The sequence below is a fragment of the Parus major genome, chromosome 2, assembly GCF_001522545.3.
Source record: "Parus major isolate Abel chromosome 2, Parus_major1.1, whole genome shotgun sequence".
Classification (NCBI taxonomy): domain Eukaryota; kingdom Metazoa; phylum Chordata; class Aves; order Passeriformes; family Paridae; genus Parus; species Parus major.
In genome coordinates, this window is record NC_031769.1 from 119,829,019 (window position 1) to 119,853,858 (window position 24,840).

General features: G+C 39.1%; 2 protein-coding genes across 6 annotated transcripts; both read left to right on the forward strand.

Annotated features, from left to right (window-relative positions):
• Positions 1-166: 166 nt before the first annotated feature.
• On the forward strand, positions 167-4,169 carry TMEM70 (transmembrane protein 70). 2 transcript variants are annotated; one of them, XM_015618255.2, is made up of 3 exons: positions 167-328; positions 2,231-2,342; positions 3,410-4,169. In XM_015618255.2, exons 1-3 carry the CDS (start codon positions 182-184, stop codon positions 3,865-3,867), a joined length of 717 nt encoding a protein of 238 aa, XP_015473741.1. In that variant the 5' UTR covers positions 167-181; the 3' UTR covers positions 3,868-4,169. The 2 variants fall into 2 exon arrangements, with proteins under 2 accessions (XP_015473741.1, XP_015473740.1); XM_015618254.2 differs by lacking the exon at positions 167-328 and adding an exon at positions 1,037-1,201.
• Positions 4,170-4,567: 398 nt separating this feature from the next.
• Positions 4,568-18,139, forward strand: LY96 (lymphocyte antigen 96). 4 transcript variants are annotated; one of them, XM_033512300.1, is made up of 9 exons: positions 4,568-6,873; positions 7,198-7,511; positions 8,644-8,871; positions 10,939-11,229; positions 13,416-13,548; positions 14,514-14,603; positions 15,484-15,612; positions 16,508-16,560; positions 17,547-18,139. In XM_033512300.1, the coding sequence occupies exons 5-9, from the start codon at positions 13,455-13,457 to the stop codon at positions 17,646-17,648; spliced, it is 468 nt and encodes a 155-aa protein (XP_033368191.1). In that variant the 5' UTR covers positions 4,568-6,873; positions 7,198-7,511; positions 8,644-8,871; positions 10,939-11,229; positions 13,416-13,454; the 3' UTR covers positions 17,649-18,139. The 4 variants fall into 4 exon arrangements, with proteins under 4 accessions (XP_033368191.1, XP_033368192.1, XP_033368193.1 ...); XM_033512301.1 differs by lacking the exon at positions 10,939-11,229; XM_033512302.1 differs by lacking the exon at positions 10,939-11,229 and having other exon boundaries at positions 13,495-13,548.
• Positions 18,140-24,840: the final 6,701 nt, after the last annotated feature.

Here is a 24,840-nt window from a genome sequence, read left to right on the forward strand (position 1 = left end):
GGTGGTGCTGTTTTTATTCCTTTCCTTTTGTGTGGCTCGTTGTTTCGGGTTTTTTTTCAGTCTGGGTGCATCCCATGAGTCTCTGGTTTCTATCGTTTACATAAAAGTCTTTATGTCATCCTCCTCCTCAGGGCCCAACTGAACACGGTACAGCAACTTGGGGCAGGGGTACAATGTTGCCATGTGGGAGTTTAGGAGTAGTGGGGGCAGGGCCTGGCTGAACACAGAACAAGAAACACAGGGTACAGCAACTTGGGAGAGGGGGCAGGGCCTGGCTGAACAAGGAACAAGAAATAGGGGGTACAGAAATTTGCAACAGGGGTACAAGGTAAGTAAGCCTGGGACAGGGGTATAAGGTAAATAAGGGGTTTACAAACAGTAACATGGAACAATCCTCTAATTATTCTTAACAGTTCTGGGCCTCTCAGTTAACGCACGGCATCGAGTGCAGCTGGAGGCTGTCCAGAGGAGGGTAACGAAGCTGGGTAAAGGTTCTGGCACACGAGTCTTGTGAGCAGCACCTGAGGGAGCTGAGCCTGTAGAAGAGAAGGCTCAGTGAAAACTTTACATCTCTCTACGACAATCTGAAATTACAATAATAGTTGGGGTTGGCCTCTTCTCCCAGGCAGCTGACGAGAGGACATGAAGCAATGGCCTCAAGCTGCCCCAGGGAAGATTCAGGTTGGACATCAGGAGGAATGTCTTCACAGAAGGAGTGTTAGACATTGGAATGGACTGCCCAGAGAGGTGGTGGAGTCACCATCTCTGGGGGTTGTTTAAGGGATGCTTTAATGTGGCAGCTAATGCCATGGTCTAGGTGACGTGGTGGTGCTGGGCCACAGATTGGACTCGATGGCTCAAAGATGTTTTCCAGCCCAGTTAATTTTGGGATTCTGCGGCTGAGCGGCGTACGGAAGATGCTGACGGGGGCGCCGCGGAGCCGGCCGGAGTCTTCCCGCGGGCGGAACCAAAGCGCGGCGTGGCGGCGGCGCGGCGGTGGCTGTCGGTGTAACCCCGCCCGCCGTGTCCCCGGTGCGGCCGCGGCCCCGCCATGCTGCAGCTGCTGCTGCTCCGGGCCGCCGCCCCCGCCGTCCCCACCGCCTGCCGCCGCGCCTCCGCCTCCGCATGGCTGCGGAGCGCCGCGCACCCCGCCTGCCGCCACCGGGCCGCTCTGGTCGCTGCCGCCGCGAGGCCCCGACAGGTTCTGTGTGGGGGCTGTGGGGACTGTGTGTGGGAACGGGGGAGTGTTTCCCCTCCCCGGGGAAAGGGCGGCGGCCTTGGGATTCGCGGTTTTGCCCATAGGGGATTTTGAGGAGGAAAGCGAGGTGCTCCTCAGGGCGCACCTCCTGTTAGGCCTTTGTCCAGCTCTGGGGCCCCCATCGACCTGCTGGAGCGAGTCCAGAGGAGTCCACCAAAATGACTGGAGGCATGTAGCACCTCTCCTACAATGAAAAATTGGGAGAATTGCGTTTGTTCAGCCTGGAGGAGAGAAGGCTTCGGGATGACCTAACTGTGGCTTTCTAGTACCTGAAGGGAGCCTACAAGAAAGTCGTGTAGGGAAAACAGACTTTTTACAAGGGCGTGAAGTGCCAGAAAGTGGGGAATGGATTATAACTGAGAGTAGGTATAACTAATGTAAAGGAAGCTATTTAGCTAATCTAAGATATTAGGAAAAAAAAATATTTTCCGTGAGGGTGGTGAGGCGCTGGAATAGGTTGCCCAGAAAAGCTGTGGATGCCCCAGCCCTCAAGGTGTTTAAGGCTGGCCTGGGTGGAGCTTGGAGCAAACTGGTGGAGTGGAAGGTGTTCCTTTCTGCAACAGGGCTGTTGGAACTGGATGATCTTTAAGGCCCAGTTCAGCCCAGGCCATTCTGTTATTCTGTGATCAAACATAGCTGTGATGATCATGGGTACCATAAATGTCTCCCTGCAAAGGTGTGTGTAAAGTGATTGCTGTCTCAATTATCAGTAATGGGGTTGCAAATATTTAATGCTAATTTGGGATATTTACATGGGAAGTTATTAAAACAGGCAGCATATTAGTTGGAGTTTTTGGCATGCTTTGGAGTGTAACAGCTTTAATCCCTAGTTTGAAGTGCTGGGGATGGGTTCAGGGCAAGGAGAAGCTTTGTGTGAGTATATACACATATGCAAGTGTGGATGTGGATGGATAGGTGGATGTAAGGTATAGTACTGATGTTCCTTAGCCCTGTACTGGTTTCATCTTTCAGGTTACATCTTTTCAAGGTGTGGCTATTCGCAGCCTCAGCACATCCTCCCCTCACGATCACCCAGAACATGGAAGATTAGTTTATAAAGGAAATTTGGCAAAGGCAGTGTTGGGTATGTGACTTAAAGTGGTTTATATTGCCTTTTTTTGTTGTTGTAGTTTTAACAGTATTTAGTAACTTTAAAATGGAACATTAAAAGTGAGTGTTCTCCTTTCCAAGTTTGCCAAAGTCTGGATCATACGTACATCAAAACAAACAGAGGTGGTAGTGGTGGTGCCTGGTTTCTATTTCTCTGCTTGGGTGTGCAGGGTTCTCTGGTAATCTCTGTAACCCCTCAGCCTTCCCTTGCAGTGCTTGGGGTGTCTTATCCAACCCAGTGAGCAACAAAGATGAGCTATAACTGGTGTTTGCATTCTGTGTGCTTGGAAGTGTTCCTGAAATGCTTTCCAGGCAGGCAGGCACTATGATCAAATGCTGCATCTGTAATGAGACTTTGCAAATCTTTCTTTGGCCAGTTAATGTCACAAAGAGCTACTGAAAAGTAAAGTCATTGGATGTTTTCTGATAACACATTTTTTAAATGTGTCCTAACATATTTATTTGTCACAGCATCTTGGGGTCCTGCTTTTCTCGGTGACTTAAGCACTGTGGGTGGTCCACAGCACTGGCTACTGTCTTTCAAGCCACATGCAGAATGGGTGGGGAGTACTTGTTAATATTTAGTAACCCAGGCTTTATGCATGGTGGCCAAGCTGGCTTCTTTGTAATACATGCTGAATGTCGATTAGTTGTTGATGAAGAGAGAGATTCCCTGTCTGCCATCTCTTCAATGAGCACCATTATGTGTCCATGAACGGAGTCAGGTCTCGTTAGATATCATTTTTGTGCCTGTGAAGTAAAAACCTCATATGTGTGCATGACAGCTAATAGCTGACTGCATCAGAGAAATAGAGTCAGCTTTGATAAACCCAGCATGAAAGTACAAACAGAACAGTGGCAACAAGACAGGGTTGGGTTTTTAACAGTTTGTCCATGAGCTTAAAAAAAAGGAAAGGGGTTTTCAGTAAGTTCATCAGTTCAAGTAATGGCATTGTTATGTGGTAGCAAAATATATATAATTGTAGAGAAGGTTTTGCTCATAAGTGTTAACTTTCATTTTCTTTGTTTTCTTTTATGCAGGTGTGAAGTTTTTCTCTTACACCACCAGCATATTCAACCTGTTCATGATGCCCTACATCATGCTGAAAAGTGGTATTGGAGTGGAAAGTCTGCTTGTCCAAGCTGCCTTTTATGGGTTGATCGGGATTTTTACATTTGTAACTCCGGTTACTTTGCATATCCTTACAAAAGGTTATGTGATCCGGCTCTATTATAAAGATGAAGTGGACACCTACACAGCCATTACCTATAATGCCATCTTGGCAGAAAAAGTGACTGTTTTCCATCAGAAAGATGTAAAGATTCCAGACATCACCAAGATGTTTACAACATTTTATGCTAAAACAAAATCAATGCTTGTTAATCCTACACTTTTCCCAAATCCTCAGGATTATAACCACCTCATGGGCTATGACAAATCCTCATTTTTTAAATTTGAGGATTTAGAGGAGGTAAAGGAAGCTGATGAAAGGAAATAATTTGAAGATAATATCAGTATCATTGTCCATAATGCAGTACTATATATGTGAAAGAATGTAAAAATCTATTACACTTGCTAAGTATCACATAGCTGGCGTTTTCATATGCGTTTTGGAATGTATAAAAAGAGACACTTTTTAAAAAATATTACAAGCAGTGTGAAGATTCTTTAGTATTAATTACATAAAATACAGTAAAAAAAGGAGATGCTTAGCCCTGTCTTTTGCTTGATTATTCTTGGTTTTATTTTTGTTGTTAGTTCTCCAAAGAACTGTAAAACACATGAGCTGTGTGGCAGTCTCACCATCTCCATGTCAAAATAAGCCATTCATGATAGACAAGTCATCAACACTCAGTACCTCTCAAGTATGTAGTTAAGATGATAAGCCTTAAATATTAATTGTACTTAATCTAAAAATACTGGGATTTTGTCACTGCTGGTGATGGTATAAAGGGAGTGAACGTGGCTTTCCCTTCCCTTTGTGAGACCATCAGTAGCCAGGAGCAGTCTCTGGAAAGCAGACGGGTACTATTGTGAGTTCCTACTACAACCTCCTCCCAAAGGAGAGAAGAATATGGGGAGAATGGCTGTGTATATATAGAGCAGGAAGTTTTGGCCAGTTAAAGCTACTCTCAGGTTTCTTAAACTAAAGTCCCATTCCAAGCAGCCCTGTCCCCAAAGGTGGAGACCAAGAAGCCTTTCTTCTTGGGCATGGGAAAGCATCATGGCATAAAATTTGCTCTGCGAGCATCCCACTGACAAGAAATGCTGTATTTGAATCGACAAAGAAAATTCTAGCAACTAATGGCTAAAATGCATTCTGTCAATTTTTATGTAAAGTGGGGAAGCAATTATGCCTATAAAGAACATACCTCTTGATTTTAAGCACTGTGAAGAAACCCACCTTTCACTCGACTAAAAAGGGGATCCAGTCTTTTTGTGGTACTAAACTGGTTCATCTGCCTCAAGTGTGTAGAGGTTGAATTTAAATTTTTTAGCCCAAGGCACATAAACTGACAGATACTTGTTTTTGAAGAATGAAGGGCCTAAAATTTTGAGACATAAAAATTACTGAATTGAAAAAAAACCCCAAAATTAAAATTAATCCTTTCGTGTTAGCAGTACCCTTTGTAATAAAAAAATCTGATGCTTGCTGCTAGTCATCCTGATCCTGCAAATAAAAAAATTGTAGCTAACTTTCAAGCTGTTTCCTAAATTACAGCTGAAAAGCTGTATTTAAAAGTCAAAATATCTTCCAATACTATTATTTCAATTTCCTTTTGTAGGATGACACCACAGATGATACTAAACCAGGGTTTTGAATGTTCTTGTTCTGACTGTCCTCAATGTACTTATGGTTAGTAATTAAAAAGCAAATTGTCCCATCCCAATATTTTTGAGGCAGATTTTTTGTATTGGCACAACTATAATTTTAAAAGCCTGGTAGAGTCTCATTAAGCCAGTATCATTCCAAGGGTAGGAAATTTTTCATAAAATTATACTGAACATTTGCGGTTCAAATTATATTGAACAAGCAGTTCTGGTCACCTGGTTGTGCTGCTTGTCCTCATTGAAATTACGTTTTGCACCTAGTTATAAGTAATCTTTCCATGTCTGACACATTCACTCCTTTTGGTGCTTGCATTGAAAATTAAATTGGCTTGATCTTCCTGTGACAAATTTGGGGAGAACAGGAAATAGAGTTTGCTGGAGAAAGTAAAGGAAACGCCCACAAATCATTTATGTACTTCATAGGCAATATCAAAATCCTCATCTTTTTACTTCTGACTGCGAATAGTTTTCATTTCTAAATTTGAGATTTGAACTATTCAGAATTAAGCAGCAAGAGTAAGATATCTCCATGCTAGTGGCTATCTATGTCTTATATCTATGGAATATAAATATTATTTCTTCTGGTAGTGAAAAGCAAGTGAAGCTGGTAGGTGGCTTTCTGACACACAGATGATTAAAAATAATAAAGAATTCAGAATTCTACCAGAAGGTAGGTGATAATTCTGCTTGGGATGTAATTTCAGAAAAAATATTTAATACTTCCAGTGTGCAACTTGAAAATAATGGGATAGTTCTTTTATATTAGGAAAAGAGAAGACCAGACTTACTGAAGAGACTATTCCACCTGCTTCTGCTTTGTGAGCTGCTACACTTAGATTGTATACTTGGAATTGTAGGACCATTTTGGTTGAAAAAGACCTCCAAGATCATTGACTCCAACCATTAACCCAGCACAGCCAAGTCCACCACTGAACCATGTCCTTAAGTGCCACATTTATGTATCTTTTAAATACCTTTCTGGCATGAGGACTGGCACTTCCCCAGGGAGCCTGTGCCAATGCATGACAGCCCTTTCAATGAAGAAGTCTTTCCTAATATCCAGGCTAAATGTGCCCTGGTGCAACTTGACGCTGTTTCCTCTTGTCCTATTGCTTATTACTGGGCAGAAGAGACAGATCCCCACCTTGCTGAAACCTGCTTTCAGGTTGTAGAGAGTGATAAGATCACCCCTGAGCCTCCTTTTCTCCAGACTGAACAACCCCAGTTCCCTGAGCTGTTCCACCTAAGACATGCGCTCCAGACCCTTCAGCAGCTTCACTGCCCTTCTCTGCACACACTCAACACCTCAATGTCCTTTGTGTGGTGAGGGGCCCAAAAATGAACCAGGATTTGAGTACACTTTCACATGTGTGACTGGTTTGGATCCCTGGAATTGTTGAGAGCAGTTATTCACATTAGAATCAAAATAAAGGAAGGGAATTGTAATCCAAAAAGACTTCAGGATGTGTTTCTTCTTTGCTCTGGGTTCTGAGCAGTCTGTATTTATTTTTGCAGCTCATTGTGTGCGTTTCCAGGTGGGAAGCTCTAAAATACTTGGTGTCCTTCTACAGTAGAAAATGCGTGTAAATCAGGACACGCCCTCTTGCTACTAAGAAATCCTGCAAGAGAATCAACTGTGGTGGAAGTGTTTCAGTAAACAAATTACAATCAGGTAATTCCCAAAGTCTGTTAGTCCCATGTCTGTTTAACCACCCTATTAATTACATGAACTACTGTTTTCTTCTAGTGTATTTTTCTTCAGTTTCATACACCTGGTGAAAACCAGTACTAAGTACAGAAGTATTACTGCCTGCTAACATTTTCTCCCTGGAAGGTGTTGACATTTATCTGGGTGTAGGTAACTTGTACATGACATGGAAGAAATGATTTATGAGATCTAGAGAATGTGCTTGTACATGTGGAGGTTCTGAAGGAAATACTGATATAGGAGCCCAGTTTTCTGAAATAAGTGATTTACAAACTGTCTTATTTGCAGGGCAACACCTACACTGAAGGCTGACAGATCCAGCAGCCTTTTCAGGACCAACCAATCACTTGTCCATAGCAGCTGGGCACGTCTTACCCTGGTCCCAGTTTCACTCAATCTGGTATGAAGAGCAGGAATGTATCAGTGTATCAGCAATGGTGTGGCCAGCAGGACTAGGGCAGTGATTGCCCCCCTTTACCTGGCACTGGTAAGGCCACACCTCATGTACTGTGTTCAGTCTGGGCCCCTTTGATTCTGGGAGGACACTGAGGTGCTGGAGCACGTCCAGAGAAGAGCAATAAAGATGGTGAAGGGTCTAGAGGGTAAGTCCTGTGAGGAGCAGCTGAAGAAGCTGGGATTGTTTAGGCTGGAGAAAAGGAGGCTCAGGGGAACCTTATCTGAGAGGAGGTTGTAGCCAGAGGGGGGTCACTGATCTCCCAGGCAGCCAGCGACAAGATGAGAGGAAATGGCCTCAAGCTGTGCCAGGGGAGGTTCAGGTTGGACATCAGGTGGAATTTCTTCATAGAAGGGGTGATTAGACATTGGAACAGGCTGCCCAGGGAAGTGCTGGAGTCACTGTCCCTGGAGGTCTTCAAGGAAAGACTGGACATGGCACTCAGTGCCCTGGTCTAGTTGATACAGTGGTGTTTGGCCATAGCTTGGACTCAGTGATTTCAGAGGTCTTTTCCAACCTTGTTAATTCTGTGATTCTGTATGAAATTACTGAAGCCTCCTTCCTAGACACATTCTTCCTATCCCCTTCCAGCCTTAAAAGCTTCCACAAAAGGTCATAGATGACTGGTTTTTTTTAATTTTTACTCTTTGACGAACAGTCAGGATATGTGCAAATTTTTCTTTTCAGTCTTTGACTACATGCTACTTTCTTCCTAGTAACCCTCTTGCTTTCTCAAGTTTTTGGCTTTGTCCACATTATTATTCATTAGTCCCTATCTGTTCTTAATTATAAAGTACAAAGCTGCTTGTCATTCTTTAAAGTTATTTTTTAAATTAAATTATCCCACAACCCTCATCCTTTTCTTGCAAACGTAAAAATTTTTGATGAAAAAATTATCCCTTTTTGATACTTCAAAGAGAAATCTTTAAAGCTCTGAGGTACTTCACACTCTTAACCACACTCCAGAATTAAAAGGTAACTAATGTGACTGGAGCTTGCTTTATTACAAACCAAAGTCGCCACATTGGCACAGATGAATAAAATCCGTAAATTTTTTGCATGGTACCATGAGGGCTTAATTTAGGTGATGGAAACTTCATGGAAAGCTTTTTGTGCTGTAAAAATTAAGAGCAGACGTGAATTATTACAACTGCTCAGTATAACTTAATAGGGTGGAAACTTGGTGAACCGCTGTAATTTGGTTGCTCTGTAGTTCTGTGGCCATACCACAAATTTCTTCATGTCTCATACCATGGATTTCTTCATTCCCCCATGTACAGCATAGCCGGCTGCAGCCTGCATGAGAAATGGGACAAGTGTGCTTAGCTATGAGTTGGATCCATTATAATGAGATTATCCCAGAGCTACACAGATCTCAGCAAGAAGCTATTTTAAGCAAGAAATAACAGAGAACAAGAGCAGACAGCCACAAAATATGTCCAGCTGTCTCCCTCTCTAGAATTCCAGGGTGGACGGTGTTGCTGTGCTGTGGTTACTTTGAGCCTCAGGTAGGACACATCCCTTTCTTATCCCTTCATTCTCTGATTTCTCTTCTTTTTGACAATTTTAATAGTTTAATGAATACTTTAGAATACAACTGTAAGCTTTAGTCCTAAACTTGGCTTGCAAAGAATAAACCATAAAGCTACTGGCAAGAGGCAGGGAGTTATATCAAACATAATTGTTTGCACAGGAAAGCCATACCACCTGGTACGTATTTGCTGTATTTTAATAGTCTCCAGTGGTTTAATGTCATATATTCAAATCAAACCAAAGTTCATACAGTATTTAACAAAACATAGAGTAATGCACAGCCTTTTTTCTATATTTCAAAAACTCCTTGGTTTCTTACTCAAATGCTACCAACTCACCACTGGATATGTGCCAGTGCACTGTTCTTGGTTTGCACTCCCATGGCACTCTCAAGCACTTCATCAGTTGCCTGTAGAGGAAATAAATCCTCTACCTCTTTATTGCATCCCTGGGCATGACTTTCAACTTCCACTATAAACATTTTCAAAGATCGAGTGAGGGGATTTGAGAAGAGTCTGCAGTTTTCCATTCATGCTGATAGTTGAGTGTGTTTTTATTTTGTGAATGCAGTCTTATGCCTTGTATAAAGCCTCTATATGTTATAGTGCCTTCAGCATCAAGCCTAAGCCCAGAATCAGAAGGAATAAATGTCTGCTTCCAGGTACAAAACAATCTACTTCAAAAACTCACAAATGGTCCTGCAAGGAAAATTATTATTGCCTCTTTATTTAATAAATGTGGTTAACATCTTAGAAGAGTTTTCTATTAAAGTGAAATTTTGTTACATGCCAAAAGTTATGACATAATCTTTAATTCTGTCTGACTAACACTTTGAAATGGAGTACTTTCCCCTGCTATACTGGTGTACTGTTATTTATTTTTCTGTGATGGGATATTATGATCACGTATATTATAAATTATATATATGAGCATGTCTATCTTCCTCTTTTCTGAGGGAGATTTTACTGACAGATTTAGACTTCTTGTGGTCAATGTACTCACATGCAGCCAACAATCCAAATACAAAGTGATTATTTTGAAAAGAATTCGCCAGTAAGTAAAGCACTTTTTGGATGCATTGAGAAAGAAGATAAAAATATCATTAATTATTTTTAGGATTTTAACCATAAATCAGTGAGGAAACTTGGAATAAACTTCTATTCTCAGCATCTCAGATATAAAAAAATTAAAAGTCATAGGTATGAAGTTCTAAATTCTTTAGACTTGAATTTATGTACTGTTAATTGGATATGAAACCTGGTTCCTACTGAATACACTTGCAAAGCATTTTGAAATAAACAAAGTATTTCACTGACAAATCCTCAGTGAAGTAATATTGTGTACCTCTTTCCATTTCTCTTTCTTTTTCACCTTCCTTCTGGATAGGAATATATAAGCAAAAGATTATTGTAAAGGAAGAGGATTTAGTAAAATTATAGAACTTTATAATCTACAGTGATCCTCGTACTGACTTAAAAGGAACAGATCAGACTCCTCACACCGTTAGTGCACTAGTTTGGGACTTTAGTGGTCATCACAAAAGATCACCTCTATGAATAGCATCAATGTTGGCATGAAAAACCACAAGCATTTAAAATGGAATTTTCTGGAAATATTTAAAAATAATTTAGGTTATTTTGATTTAATGACAATTTGAGCAAACACACCAGTCAATGTTGTAGGCTTTATAATCATGGTCAAAAAGATTTTTTTAGCTGTGATACCAGTAGTATTATTGTTCCTGCTTTCCCATTTAGCCAGCCAGGTCCTTTTAAACTGAGCTTTCTTACCCTGACTTTTTAAAGCATTGGAATAGTCCTGACCTGTGCAATAGAAGTGCAGTAAGGAAGGAGCAGGAGGTTTTTGCATGTGTCTGTCTGTCCGAGCCACCAGGGGGGACTCATTCCTCATCTATGACTTTTCTGCAGCAAGTATCTGAAAAAAACACCTATGCTTGAACCAGGTCTAGAAAGTCAAGTCAGCGGAGAGTTTGTCTTCGTTTATATTAAGGGAGTTTTATGTAAAATCTTGCCAATCTGCAGTGCTCTTTCCACTCTGCCCATGAGTGCATCAGCCACCCAACGCTTTGAGCAGCAGCAAGTCTGGCCACAGAGGGCCAGGTGTTCAGCTGGGAAATCTTGTATATCAGTGGGGTACGGTCAGTGCCACCTCCTGCCCGCTTCACACTGACCTGGGACTTGTCCTAAATCTATTGGAGCCACAGAAGACTCAGCAGAGAGCCTGGCTTGGCTTCTCATGGATTAAACTCCTTCACACCACTGGTCATGGCTTTGTGGTTGAAAGGAATATTTTTTTTGCTGTACGTGCAAAAGGTAGCTCTTCTTTAGTTGTTGCTTCACTGCTCCTTTGTGACTGTCTCACTGCTTCATTTCTTTTTGCCAACTATTACAGCCTTCCTGATTTATTTCAATTTCGCTGCATGTCTTACAAAATTTGTCCACCTTGAAACAGAACTGTGTTATTGCTATGATCTCAAAGAACTTATATGTTTTATAGCATCCTGTTAAACAGCAGCAAAAATCTGTGTGTGATGTATGTACTCTGGAAATCTGTCAGGAAAGTTATATAATTTTGAATTCCCACCTAAAAGCCAAATACTGTAAATTTCTTAAAATTTTGAACTCTGTCAGGCCAGTAGGACTTTTCCTGTGGTCTATAGAAAGATTTGGAAATACTGAAGAGAATTCTCTAGCTGCATTAAATTTAATTTTTTTTATCTTATTTTGTGAATTATTACAGTAGCTCATTTGTTGGTACTTTCAGGCACCTTTAATTCAATTTTCACCTCCCTTAATTAATCTAGAAGCTACCCCCATCTCTGGGCACAATCAGTCATGGTTTTTTTACACATCATTATTCCTAAATTATCTTTTGTCTTACATGTTCAGACTTCTGAAAAACAATTTCTTAATCTTTTGCTACCTTACCTTTCTAATATGTAAAATATTAACCTAATATGCACAGAATTTGTGAGAATAAAAGCTTTTAGGCATTGCGATGGGGAATGGAGAGAGTCAGAACAATTGATTAAGTTGATTGATTAAGTTATATGTGTTGTAATTTTTACTGAGTTTCCCACTTAGCAGGAAACAAACTCAAATACCTGTCTATTTCATGTATTGCTTCTTTTCTTAAAAAAATAAATACAGTTTCTGATCTAAGACAAGTCAGCAGATATATACACAGACAAGAAGGTAACTTGTGAGAAAATTATTTGCTTAATTTCTGTAAGTCATTCTTCCTTTAAATTCAGTAGATTTCCATATTTTATTATAGCAAGAGAAAAAAAATTAGTTGTATTTCCTGTCAGTCAGAGGGGGTTGTGCTCTCTTGAATGAGTTATTAGGCTTAATTTGATCTGTTCCTGTAGTTGGGACTAGCTGGGGCTAGCTGTTAGCACTGCTGGGTTTGTGCAGTAAGAGCTGAACCTGTTTAGTCCACAGGATTGATATAGCTGACACAGGAAAATGTGTTATTTTTTGTGTAATTCACTAATGGACAGAAATAATTATATGTATCTAATAGCAAAAGTGCTTTAAGAGGTTTTTGTTTTGGTGTTACAAACTTGGGTATCAAGATCTGTGACCTGGAGTGTTTTCAGCAACACAGGGTAAAATGAGGTTGTAAGGTACCTTCAGTTGTGACAGATTCTGTGCTCTTACAGAAACATGCCAGTAAAACTGGACAGCTTTTGCCAGTCATTGACTCACGTTTGGTGTCCCCTGTGCATGGCTCTGTGCTCTGGGCAAACCACACAGTGCTGCTTCTCCAGCAGAGACTGTGGAGAAGTCTGGGAGAAGGCAGCAGAGAGACTCTGGGAGTCAGATATGGGAATTATCAGTTGTAATTGTACCAATTTTTGAATTTGTTCCAACTTGTTTAACTGTGGTAGATACAGCTTTGAAGGTGGTGTCTGGCATCATGCAGGACAAGAGAGGTTCTACTCAATAATGTCAGATGGTTGCATTCAGCTCCATTTGTAATACATCATCTAATTACATTCCTCCAGATTTCTGGCATATTCTTAAAGTACGGTGAGCTTTGTAAGAAATCTATTATGAAAACCAGTGAGAGGTACTGACTACCATAAAAATAAAAGAATGGACTTATTTTTCATCAGTTACATATTTTTCTCTTCTTTAATATGTGCAGGAAACTCTGTGTTTGAAATGATGCCTTTAAAAATCTTACACCTGATGAGTCAACTAAACTTGCTCTTTACGTGCTTCTGGTAGTCATAGTGTCCTTTCACTTCCTCATTTCGTATAGTTTTCTCTTTCATTTTTCACTCTTGGTTTGATCTGCATTGTCTGGGTAAAATGTAACAACAAAAGCAGGAATTATTCTTCTTAACAAAATATAGTGTGATGATAACTGGCCATGTTGCAGTAGGATTAACAAAGGTTGCAGAGAATTTGATAAATAACAGAACTTTCCCTGAAGACATGTGACTGACGATGACTGTGCTGAATTTTCTTCCTCTTTCTCCCAAACAAAGTTTTATACCATCGAACACTAAGCAAAAAAAAAAGTAACCATGTTTGGACTCTTTTTTTGCATTTTATTCACCCCTGGAGTCAGTGAATTCATTTGTACGTCACCAGATCTTGAAATGTCCTATGCTTTTTGTGGTAAGTAAAAAATAGGTAATTCTTCTCTTAATTATGCATGATAATTACTGTAGTCTGAGGTACTGTGAATTTTCTTTCAAATTTGTTTCTTTGAGGAATATAGAAAAATAAAAAGTATATATCTGTTACTAATCACTCTGTTATAAGAATTTTATTTCATAGACATAAATCTTACTACAATGCTGATTCTAGCAGCTAGGAGAGAGAGAATTTTATTCTCATACAGGCATGTTTTCGTTCAGGAAATGTTAGAAGATAATGGATTTAAACTTGTTTCAGCAGTACTCTCTTGTATAAATTATGCCTATTGAGTTAACCAGTATGTTACAATGAAAAGCTTGAATTATGTAGAAAAAAAGAAAGAATGTGACATTCTCTCAAGCTGGGGTACCAATCAGGCTCTGAGACAGCATAGTGTGTCCCTTCTGGCCATGTCTGTGTCATGGACTGATATTTTGTGTATTTTAAAAATGCAAGGAAGGTCACTCACATAGCAAATCTACTCAAAAGTTCATTTACATTATCCTGGAAAATATGCTGGTGCACGAAAAACATTTTTAGCTGTTGTCAGCATGATTAGCATAAGTGGGGATATTTTCAGTAGAAGACCATTTAGTTTAGTGCTCATGAAAAGTTTGTGTATCTTCAAAAGAGAAATAATGGTTCTTTTGTCTCTTGTCTTTTTTGTGCAAAATATCATCAACCAAAAATTGACTTCCCTTTTTACTTAAAGAAATATGATACTGGTTTTGTCCTCTAAATCTAAAAATAATTAATAATATAATTTAAAATACATATTTAATATTTACCACATATATGGACTATTTGATATCATATACCTTATATTAAATACATTTAAAAATATGTATGTGGGTTTTGTGTGTATAACTGTGTGTATAATATTCTTATTATTTTTATGGAGAAGCCTATTCACACTATCAATGTGAAATGCTTTTTTTCTGTAGATTCTACGGCTCATGCTTTCATGTTTAATCTGACACCTTGCAGCACGATGAACAAATCTGTCTGGAAGGCTGCTCTTACCTGGATTCCAAGTGAGTCTCTCTTAACCAGGCAAATATATTCTGGAAATGCTAAAAATTAAATACAACTGAAAAACTGACACTTCATTCTAAATGCCAAGTGATTTTGGAAATTGGTTTCTGGGATTAAAAATGGAATGGATAAACTACAGCAATGGACAGAAATGATGATTTGTGAAAATGCGTTTGAGTTTTACTTGGAGCAGTTACCAGAGCCCTGCATACAGACTGTCACTGTACATGCAAATCTGTGACAGTTTAGGTCTATGTGCATTTTGATCTTCTGGCCTGGAGAAGATCCAAGCCTTTTAAAGGAAAGAGAGTATCATCAGGCCATCTAAATATGGCAGGACTTGTACGAAGAATATGCATGTTGGTACTGGATTTTGTGTGCAAACCTAACTATGGTCTTCAAACCCAGCTTCAATCCATCAAGCTCAGCTAATGAATGTTTGGGACCTTCATAATATATCATACTTCTGCAGTAGGTTTGCTTCCCTAGAAAGACATCTTTTTGATGCATTCATTATTGTTTGCAACACCTGCTTCAAACTAAGGTCTTCTTTTGAGCACTTGTTTAGGTTAGCTGTGGAGCTGAGTGAACTATCTTTTCCTTACTGAAGAAATTAAACCAGAAAATTGTTCTCCCAAATACTTTTTAAGACTAATTTTTGTTGTGATTATTGTTAAAAACAAAAATAGCTTCTTTTTCTTTTTTTTTTTTTTTTTCTGGAAGTAGCAGTTTTCAAGATATATACCTTTTTAGTTTCGGGGGAGTCTTACAAAAGTACAGTATTTTGGAAAAATCTAGTTTTTATCTAAATGACGTGTCTCCATATATGCTTTTCCTCCCCACCAGTTACCATTTTCTTACTTGCAATGTTTTAACTAGGAAGTGACATCCACTTTTTGAAGGTTGTCTTCAATGTCTGGTATGATGGTGCCAAAGCACTCTTCTGGAAAGAACTCCTCTGCAGCGGAGCTGATGATGAATACTCAGTGTGCGGAACACTGAAAGGAGGTTGGTGTGAAAATACATGGTGCAACCAACCTATGCAAACAGATTTTTATCTCCACAATCTAGACCTTGCTTGGCAGGAAGCAGACCTCAGAGCAGGCAATTCTCCAGTGCCAGAACCCCACTGAAGTAGAAAATGTCCAAAATCCATATTTTAACTTCCTTGTACTGCAATTTCCATCTACATAAATGAGGACTACTAATATCCTTCATCTCATTATGACACTTATTGTAAACGTCTCTAAAATGAGATGGAAAGATTGCACTTGACTGGACTGAACAGGAAACTTGAGAGGTGATGTGGGCACTACTAATATCCAGAACAAGGTTTATTTAGATATGTGTTTGGACATCTTTTTTAAGAGATTTTCTACACCCAGGTGTGATGCTGTTATTTTTTTGTTGTTGTTGTTTTTCTTTCTTTCTTTTCTTTTTTTTTTATGGAGTCGAGTCAATCCCTTGGCAGGGGCTAAGAAGAATTAAAATGACACAGGCCCAGATTCAGAGAATTCAAGCAGACTAAAGGCCAAAAAAGACCTGCAAGGAGGTCAAAATACAGTCTGTTTTCTTTTCTCTAAAAATCATTATCAGCTCACTTCAGTTACCATTCAAGTGAACTACTATTACAAGTTAAATTACTGGATTTATCACAGTAGGATGTGTTTGGAGGAGATGGTGCCGGAGCACTGTGGTTAATTTCTATTTTCTAACGAGGTTTCAACAAATAGCCAGAGCTCTGAGAGAAGAACCAGGTGAGGGCTTTATCAGTGAAAGAGTAAAGGACATTGGCAACTGCTGCTGAGAGATATGCCATATTGCTTTGAAGTTATTTAGGCAGTCTGATTGATGGCTTTATGGTTAAGTAACTCCTTGTATTATAATTATCTCTGTTTTTCAGAAACACTTGTATCAGCATTTGACATTAAAGGCTCAAGAATAAAGTTTCCAAAGGTACTTTTCAATGTTTCGTATAAAGAAGTAATAATAGTAAAATAACATACTTACAGGTATATTTTTTTCTGGAGAGAGATGTTCACCCAAACTGTAGAAAACAGAAATGTCAGAAAGCTTTCTTATAATAGAAGTGATGACACTAAAATGATAGCGTCTCTGAAATGCTAGCTGTTCTAAGGTTATATTCCTCTATCATTCCTCCTTTATTTTATAAAAGAAAAGACCAAAGTAATCAATTAATGTCACCTTAATTATTCCAATTTGTTTGGTAAATTATTCTCTTTCCTTTTAACTGTTTGAGTAGATCCATTCATATTCCTTCTTCCCACTTCATTCTTTATTTTACATTCTCTTCATGTGCTGCTCTCTTACTCCATGGAACCATTTTCAAAGATTTGAAGAGGGATAGCAATCTCCAAAAAGTAAAAGCAATGCTCCACTGTTAAACACAGGGGCAGCACCAGTCCTCAGGTTAAGCCATTCTCTTCCAACTGACTCATCAGCTGACTGAGCTTTTCCAAGGCCCTTATCATCCCCATTAATCCCTAAAAATGTCACTAAAGAGTTCCTATTGGTCCAAAATCTCCACCATCCCCCTTAACTCCTGGGCATCCAACAGTATTGGACTCCATCCAGTCCAACACCTCTTGTAGTCCCAGAGCTGGTAATGGACAGGAGCATCCTCTGCCATCAGCTGTCCTCCTATAGATGAGAAACTTATGGTAGACCTGACACTCCCTGATGGGTCTGTGCTAGACCAGGAAATGCTATTCCTGAGTACTCCGGCCATGAGAAGAAAGTCGAACACTTTTATTTTCATGCACTCATATACTTGACTTCACCCATGAAAACAGTCCCTGATGGGAATCTGTCTTTTCCAATTCTATCAGAAGTCACCAAAACCATTCCAAGAAGCCACTTAGACAAGAGCAGGTGGTATTGTGCACTAATTGTCTTTTTTTTTTTTTTGGTGTTTGTTTTAGGGCTATTATAGTGTTGTTGTACAAGGATTCTCTGATGATTCTGAAAACAATATGCTCATATGCTTGAATTTTACCATGATTGTAAAACAAGATGCTTTCTGAGTGCCACAAACTTCTCAAATAATTCCAGAGCATGGAGGTCACTTCTGTGAGAAACTGGAATCCAAGCTGTGAAGTAATATGCACACTGAATTTCCTGAGGCAGAATACATCATGGGCTGTCTGGGAAGCTATATGATGTATAGTCTTCCTCATTTGTAGCACAGCCATAATCAGTTGCTCAGCCAATGTGCACAAAATCTCTGGAGTCAAACATCCTGATTAATCCTCAGAATTACCTTGACTGGATGTCAGGCAGGTCCTACATTTTGGTGCTATGCCTTGAGTTACAATAATGTTGAGTCCTTCAGGCTGAGATAAAGTAATCAAGAAGTTTTAAAGTGCAAGAATCAGAAGTTCATAAGTATTCAATTTAAAATAACACAGCAATTGAATTTGGGAACCCTGCTGTGAGGTCATGGGGGGGCAGGGGGTTTGGTTTGTTTGGGGTTTTTTTCTTTTTTTGTAACAATAAAACTTGTTTGTAAAATCAATTTAAGAGATGTTTTTTATTCTCCTATTATTTTCTGATGTTTCATTTTGTTCTGCTCTGTCTACACCAAGCTGAAAGAGAGGAGTAATTATTTGTTACGTGGTAGTAGCTGATGTGGATAAAATCCAAAGTGGAACAACGTTTCCAGTTACACTGATACGGTACAGCTGAATTTAGCCATCCAGAGCTGCAACTGCAATCCCTCAGAATGTTTTTAGCTCTTGCTCAGAGTCTGAGGGGCAGAGGCTGCACAAGCTGTGTCCTTCAGAAGGAGGAGGATGGTGTCACCCAACAGGCTGATCTATTAAAGCGTTTGTAAAGTTTTCCTGTAGCTTTTGTCCCTTGGGCAGCCAACACTGCGTACCCACCTGCCCTCTCTGTTGCTCCTCTGCACCCAAGACTTTCGGTAAGACTTTGGTGGAGTATGAGATTTGATCCTTAGGAAAAGTGCTAGCCTGTTTTCATCCTCAGCCCCTAGACAGCAGGGCTGGTGAATTTAGTGAGTTCAGAGACTTTTCTCCAACTAACAGGACGCTGTTGAAGCTGCACTTTGTGGTGGCTAGTTTGTACTGTTTCTAGCAGAAGATTGCTTCCAAATGCCTGGAAAAAATTACAAGCCAGAATTAACAAACCCTCTTTCAGACTGCTAAATACCAAGCATGCAAATTAGAAGAAGTGAAGCTTTTAATCTCCCTTTACACATAAAGAAAGATGTTTTTCAAACTTGGTATCAGAAAGCTCAAGGAAAAACCCAGAACCCAGGTTTGTAGATAGTCCATTTAAAACTTGGATTTAATCATAGCTAGTTTGGCTAAATAAAGCAAAACCATTAAGAAATAATAAAAACAGAAGTAGAACTGTATAATGACTGGAGATAAGAAGCCATGATTACATCTAAGTGATGGTGACAAAGCATCTGTGCTTTCATTCAATCCACACACCATTCCAGGAGTGATCCAAGATGGAGTATCACAGATGTTCTGCTCATGTTTGAGCTGAGTTACAGCAGTTGTGATGAATTTACTCCTAACCTGAAATATCAAAGAGCAGCCTGAGAGCATGATAAGCGACACCTACCTTTCTTCTTCTGTTTTGCTTATTTCAAGTACTGTCTGTTTCAAATTATTAACCTAAGGAACAGTCTTATCTTGTGACGTCCCTGTGTATATATTTCATGGCATCCAGCAACCACAAATCTCAAAACCATCTTCGCTGACAGGGTGTTCTGACATTTTCACTGGTCTGAATTATTTGGGTTTTAGAAGAAATACTTTTTTTATTAAGCAGCAAGTAACACAAGTAGGAGAGATTAATACTCCTGGAGATCAAAGACACTCATGTGTTCTATTTTACATAAGCATGTTTTAATGCTTTATGGATGTGACAGAAAATTTACAGGACATGTAAAGGTATAAATAGAATTTCTGTCTCTGAATAGAGACATTTACAGATAAACATATGCACTCACTATCTTGCCTTGCAGACTTTTACAATATAGACCTTCAGCTGAAGGGTTATAATTGTACATGCCAGCAGAAAGGACTGCAAGGCAGAGTGCAGGGGCCACACTTTATAAAGCAAAGACTTTTCAAAGGCCTCAAGCTTTCTCCTTCTATGACTGGAAATTTCCACTTATTCAGGTGCTGGTGACTGCCACACCACGTTCTCCCCTGGACAAGAGGATATAGATTTAGTAAAGTGTCAGATCATGCAAACAACTTACCCTGAAACTGTTGTGAAACTGTAGGGTGAAGGGCTGAGCTGAAGGCAGAGCTTTGCTTTTCATGTCTGGTTCCTGGGACAGAGCTCTTAAAAAGCTTCCCTTGCCTCCTTCTGCTGTTGTCCAGAGCTGACAACAGTTATCACCTATTTCCTTTCCAAACTTCCCTGAGCCCATATTCAGAGCTCCACAGCAAAGAGGAGTTCACTCAGGATGAAGTGAGCTACTTGGGCTAGGTAAAGACTAATCAGAATGTTTCCCGTTTCTTCACTTTACTGGGTCAGTAAACTTCGATCCATTTTTTGCTTCTTAATTTTCTGCTTCTGTCTAGAGTTGGAACGGTGTGAATACTGTGAAATAGAACATCAATGAAGAATTTATTTCTTAAAATATTCTGTAAGAGCTACCTGCCCTGAGATCCTTGTATTTTGCCAGGAGTTCCAGTGGACGGTGCAAAGCCTCCTCCTGTGCAAACAAAAGTAAATCAAGGAAGGTTTTATGTTTGGCATATTTACATAAAATTGTTATCTAAAGCCTTCACAAATACCCCTTTTTCTCTCCCTCATTACTGTTGTTTTTAAGAGGCTGTCAGGATTTTCTGCAGATGGGAAAATGGCTTTCCTTCACCCCCTCACCCTCTGTTGCCAAATATGTAATTATGAGAAGAAGCAGTTCCTGCACAATGTGGTTTCCAATAAGAGTGCACACTTTTTGATCTGTGTATAAAAGCCATAAAGTATTCATGATTTCAAGTGAGGGAAGGCCTGCTGACCACAATAACATGTACATTTGCTGGCTGAAATTGTATGATTTGAGATGGTTGCACAAAGGTAATTCCATGTAATTCAGGTATTACAATAGCATCTCTTATGTCCAGGGAAGCAATTCCTTTGGTCACCACTTAGCTTGGATGGCACAAAGCACACACACACTCAAGCAGAACAAATAAACTACAGCACATGCAGCAAGGAGTTGGATTTAATGATGCAGGACATCTGTCTTACAGCCATCAAAAAGAACCATAGCAGCATTAGTCCCTTCTGCACAATACTTTTTCTTGGTGGAAAATGCTAGCAATTGCCTTGGAAGGGTCTGTGTAGCACATTTTGCTGAACTACCTCAGCTCCTTCATGCTGTCCGTGAGTCCCTGCCAGCACGAGTGAGTTCAGGGGCAGCAGATGGGGCAGTGACATTTCTAATTGGAAATGTATATGCATACATATATTTGGCCAGGTATCACAACTTCCCAAAGATTCTGTATGGGAAGAAAAAAAACTCCCACAACATATTTTTCATTGAGCTTTAGCTTAAATGGCTGTCTTAGCTACGAGTACTGTGTTTGTAAATTCAAAGTTCTTGCTAAAATAATTTCTTGCTGACATAACTAAAAGCAAAACTTTTAATAGTGAGCCTGGCTGCTTGCTCACAGGAGGGAACAGTCACACATTTTAAGTACTAAGATTCCTGTCTGTCCATTTCCCTGTGCTGCACAAAACCTTTGAGAACTACAGAGTAGATTATATTTTTTTCCTTAACTTGTAACTCCTGCCAACTGCACACATCCACTGAGTGTTTTTTTCTCTGAGAGGTTTGGCATCTCTACTGAAGAAGTACCTCCATACTGATTATGAAGTTGATTTAGTTCTTAAATACATTCTGTTCAGTCACATTCCATTTTCATTATATTACCCACAATTTTTGTATTTTTAGCACAGCAGTGCAGTTTAACAATTTCAGTAATACAAATTAAAAAAAGAGAAAAAATAAATGCCATACAAAAAATAAAGACAAACACAGAAAACAAAATAATAGCTTCAGTCCTCTGAAAGTAGTAGAACTGAAATATCAGTCCTTCACTTACAAGATGCCTAAATGAAGAAATAATAAAAAACATAGTGCATATGAGAGTGAGCAAATGTTCACTATGACTCTGAATTAATTTTACCCTGTTTTAGAATGACATGACTTTATTTCACATCTGAGTATCAGTAGAACAGACTGGTAGTTATCTTTCCTAATCATATATCACAGTGCAGTGATGTGGTACATGTCAGTGGATATTGCATGTAGTGGAATTTTCCCACTATCTTTAAAGTATTAAAGTTGCTTTCATGAAACAGATGTAATGTAGACAGAACAATGAACATCATTAATGAAAGTTTCACAGATGACTGTCAGAAAGCAGACTGTCAGCAGGTGTGTTCCTTTCTGATTCCCCAAGCTACATTCCAATGATTTTGACTGCTAATTGTACTGTTTCTCTAACCTGTGAAAGTTTGGGTGATTTTAATATTCTAATTAAGAAGGAAAGGCGATCTTAAAAAAAAAATAAAAAATTTAAAGATTATTCTCTTCTATAATATTCTATTATTCTATTCTATTTCTAATATTCTATTATTGTTCTACTATATAGAATAATCTAAAATATTAAAACAAAAAACCATTATTGTCAGATGAGTAGTAGGGAAAAAAAAGTGGTTGTGGAAAATAAATTATTTTGATTACTGCAGAATGCTCTGTATTTATTTTGACCAAATAGCTTTAAAAATAGGAGGCTTCAATTCCTTTAAATTTGAGACACTTCAGCAAATAAGAAATACTTTTCTGCTTTTGTTTTTTGACAAATAGTTATTATTCAAACATAGATCAATGTGCCACAAAATCACTGTGATTTTGTTGATAAGACAGGACTCAATCTTTGATGATTGTACTCATGTTAGTACTTACCTGACTACCTGAGTTGTCCTTTTGGGTACATCCCACTTGTAAATGACTTTATATGTCTTTTTCTGGAACTGATGAGCAAAGGGCAACATTGCTGTTTTGCAAAGAGTCCAACAGGAAGCAAGTTGTCAGGGGGAGCAGATCAAACCATGTATTTTAACTTTGTAAATTATAATTTTCTTTTATTACTTCTGGTTTTATAAAAAGTAAATGCTCCAGAAAATAGAGAAACTAGACAGACTGATATGCCTCCTCAGTATGCACCTTTAGATATGGATAGAGTAACCAAAATTTAGAGTAAAATAGTTCGGTTGGGAGGGACCTCAGTGCTCACCTAATGCAACTATCTGATCACTTAAGTGTGGATCAAAAGCTAAAGCATATTTTAATGGCATTCTGGACCAGATGTGTCAACTTCTGATAAACTCTACTAGAGGTGGCCAAATCTCCTTGGAGCTCCAAGATGGACATACTCAGCAATATACAATTTTATTTATCCCAATCTTAACGCAGTCATAATGCAAACTATTTTATTTAAATGTAGATAAATCTGCGATAAAATAAAGAAGTGGTATTTCCTTCCAGATTGGTATTGGTTCTACAGCAAATATTTTGTACAAAAGTTACTTTGTTCAAGAGGCCAAGCCCAAATGTCTGTGAGCAGAGTGGGGGGCAACACAGGAGGAAGTGACTCCTTTTGGCCTTGCTGGAGAAACAGCACTCTGCAGAGTCCACAGTCACTGTCACTGCTGTGCTGGGAGTGGAAACACGACTGCTCGCTGTTTTACCATTGCTTCTTTGACAGGTACCATCAATTGCTGTGGTAATCCACTTCTTCACCCCAAAATCACAGTGTTCTGGGAGAAAATACAAAATAAAATTATAAATATAATCTCAGTTTTGAAAATACAGAAGTAAAAAAGGAAAAAAGTATAGGTGGGATAAACGGTTACCTGAAATATACGTTCAAATGCAAAGTGTTTGAAATATTGCTCAACAAACACTGCCATATCCATAAGTCAAGCATTAATATTAGGTTTATTTGAAGGAGATGATTTTTTTCAAACATTCTGTCACTACAAGGGTGACTAAGACACATAATTCTGTGACAAGTGCTAAAATTCTCCATAAGCTCGAGGTGTTCAGCAATTACAATTATAACAATCAGGTTTCTTAGCACTTGGATTGCAGTGGTGCCTCCTGTGAGCAGCTTGTAATCAGGACTGTTGCTTCCCTGCTGCATACCATATAAATATTTATGAAATTAGTAAAATAATATTTTAAGGGTTCTTTGAAATGAGAATCATAGCCAGATCCAGAGCACCTACTAAACATCTAACACCAAGAGGGTGACCTGGAATCCCTTAATTCTGCAGTAAAGATTGCTTGACATCTCCAAAGAGCAACCCACAAATCCTACACAATGGGGGGCTGGTTCTGCGCCATGCAAGATAACTTTCTGCAGAGCATGGCAGACTGAAATAATCCTTATTTTCCAAGGCAGTTTCCACTGTAATTTGTATTTTAAGGAATTAACAGTCTGAAAAGCACATAGCATGGCACAGTAGAGCATATGCCATAACCTAAGGATTTTGCTGGACGAATAAGATAGAAACAGAGACAGATTCCTGACTCTGATGGGTCTTGACCATATACATTCTTTGGATGTTTAAACTGATGTCATGGGTGCTTGCCATAAAATTCTGCCTTTTTTTGCAGTGGTCTAGCATGTTTCCAAGGGATATCACAATGACCACTGTTCTGGGAAATACAAGATGGTAGGCAAACTAAACTGTCTCATTTTTCACCACAATAAAGAATGTGGCTGTTTTATCAAAAAAGTCCTAACACAAGAAGTGCATTGGTGTAACCTTTAGATCAAATCACTGAGTCTTTCAGTGACATTCTCTGTTTTTATGTTCTATCTGAAGGCTGAGAAACTAAGAAAAACTCAGTATATTTTGAGGTACATTGCCCTAGTGTGCACTGTAGTCAGAAATCTTTCTGTCTGGTGTCTCTTGCTGGGCCTGGATGATTTTTCTTAACGAACGATGTTGCCTGCATGCTTTATATTAGTTTTTCTCTATTCATTTCTGTTCATTTCTGTATTTCATTTCTGTTGTGGGGCGGGGGTGGTGGGTGGAAAAAGGTAATCTTTGACTTTTAAACAGGCAAGATAAATACCTAAATGTTCAGAAAAGAAATGGAATATACTCTGTTTAGGCTTTAAATTCTTAATAACACTTCCAAAGTTGTAT

Bases quoted from the DNA above. Each gene is read 5' to 3' on its own strand.
- LY96 (XM_033512300.1), top strand. From the start codon at position 13,455: ATGTTTGGACTCTTTTTTTGCATTTTATTCACCCCTGGAGTCAGTGAA. The intron at 14,604-15,483 runs GTGAGTCTCTCT...TGTTTTAACTAG, and splicing joins TGCTCTTACCTGGATTCCAA to GAAGTGACATCCACTTTTTG. The intron at 15,613-16,507 runs GTTGGTGTGAAA...TCTGTTTTTCAG, and splicing joins GTGCGGAACACTGAAAGGAG to AAACACTTGTATCAGCATTT.
- TMEM70 (XM_015618254.2), top strand. From the start codon at position 1,052: ATGCTGCAGCTGCTGCTGCTCCGGGCCGCCGCCCCCGCCGTCCCCACC. The intron at 1,202-2,230 runs GTTCTGTGTGGG...TTCATCTTTCAG, and splicing joins CCGCCGCGAGGCCCCGACAG to GTTACATCTTTTCAAGGTGT. The intron at 2,343-3,409 runs GTATGTGACTTA...TCTTTTATGCAG, and splicing joins TTTGGCAAAGGCAGTGTTGG to GTGTGAAGTTTTTCTCTTAC.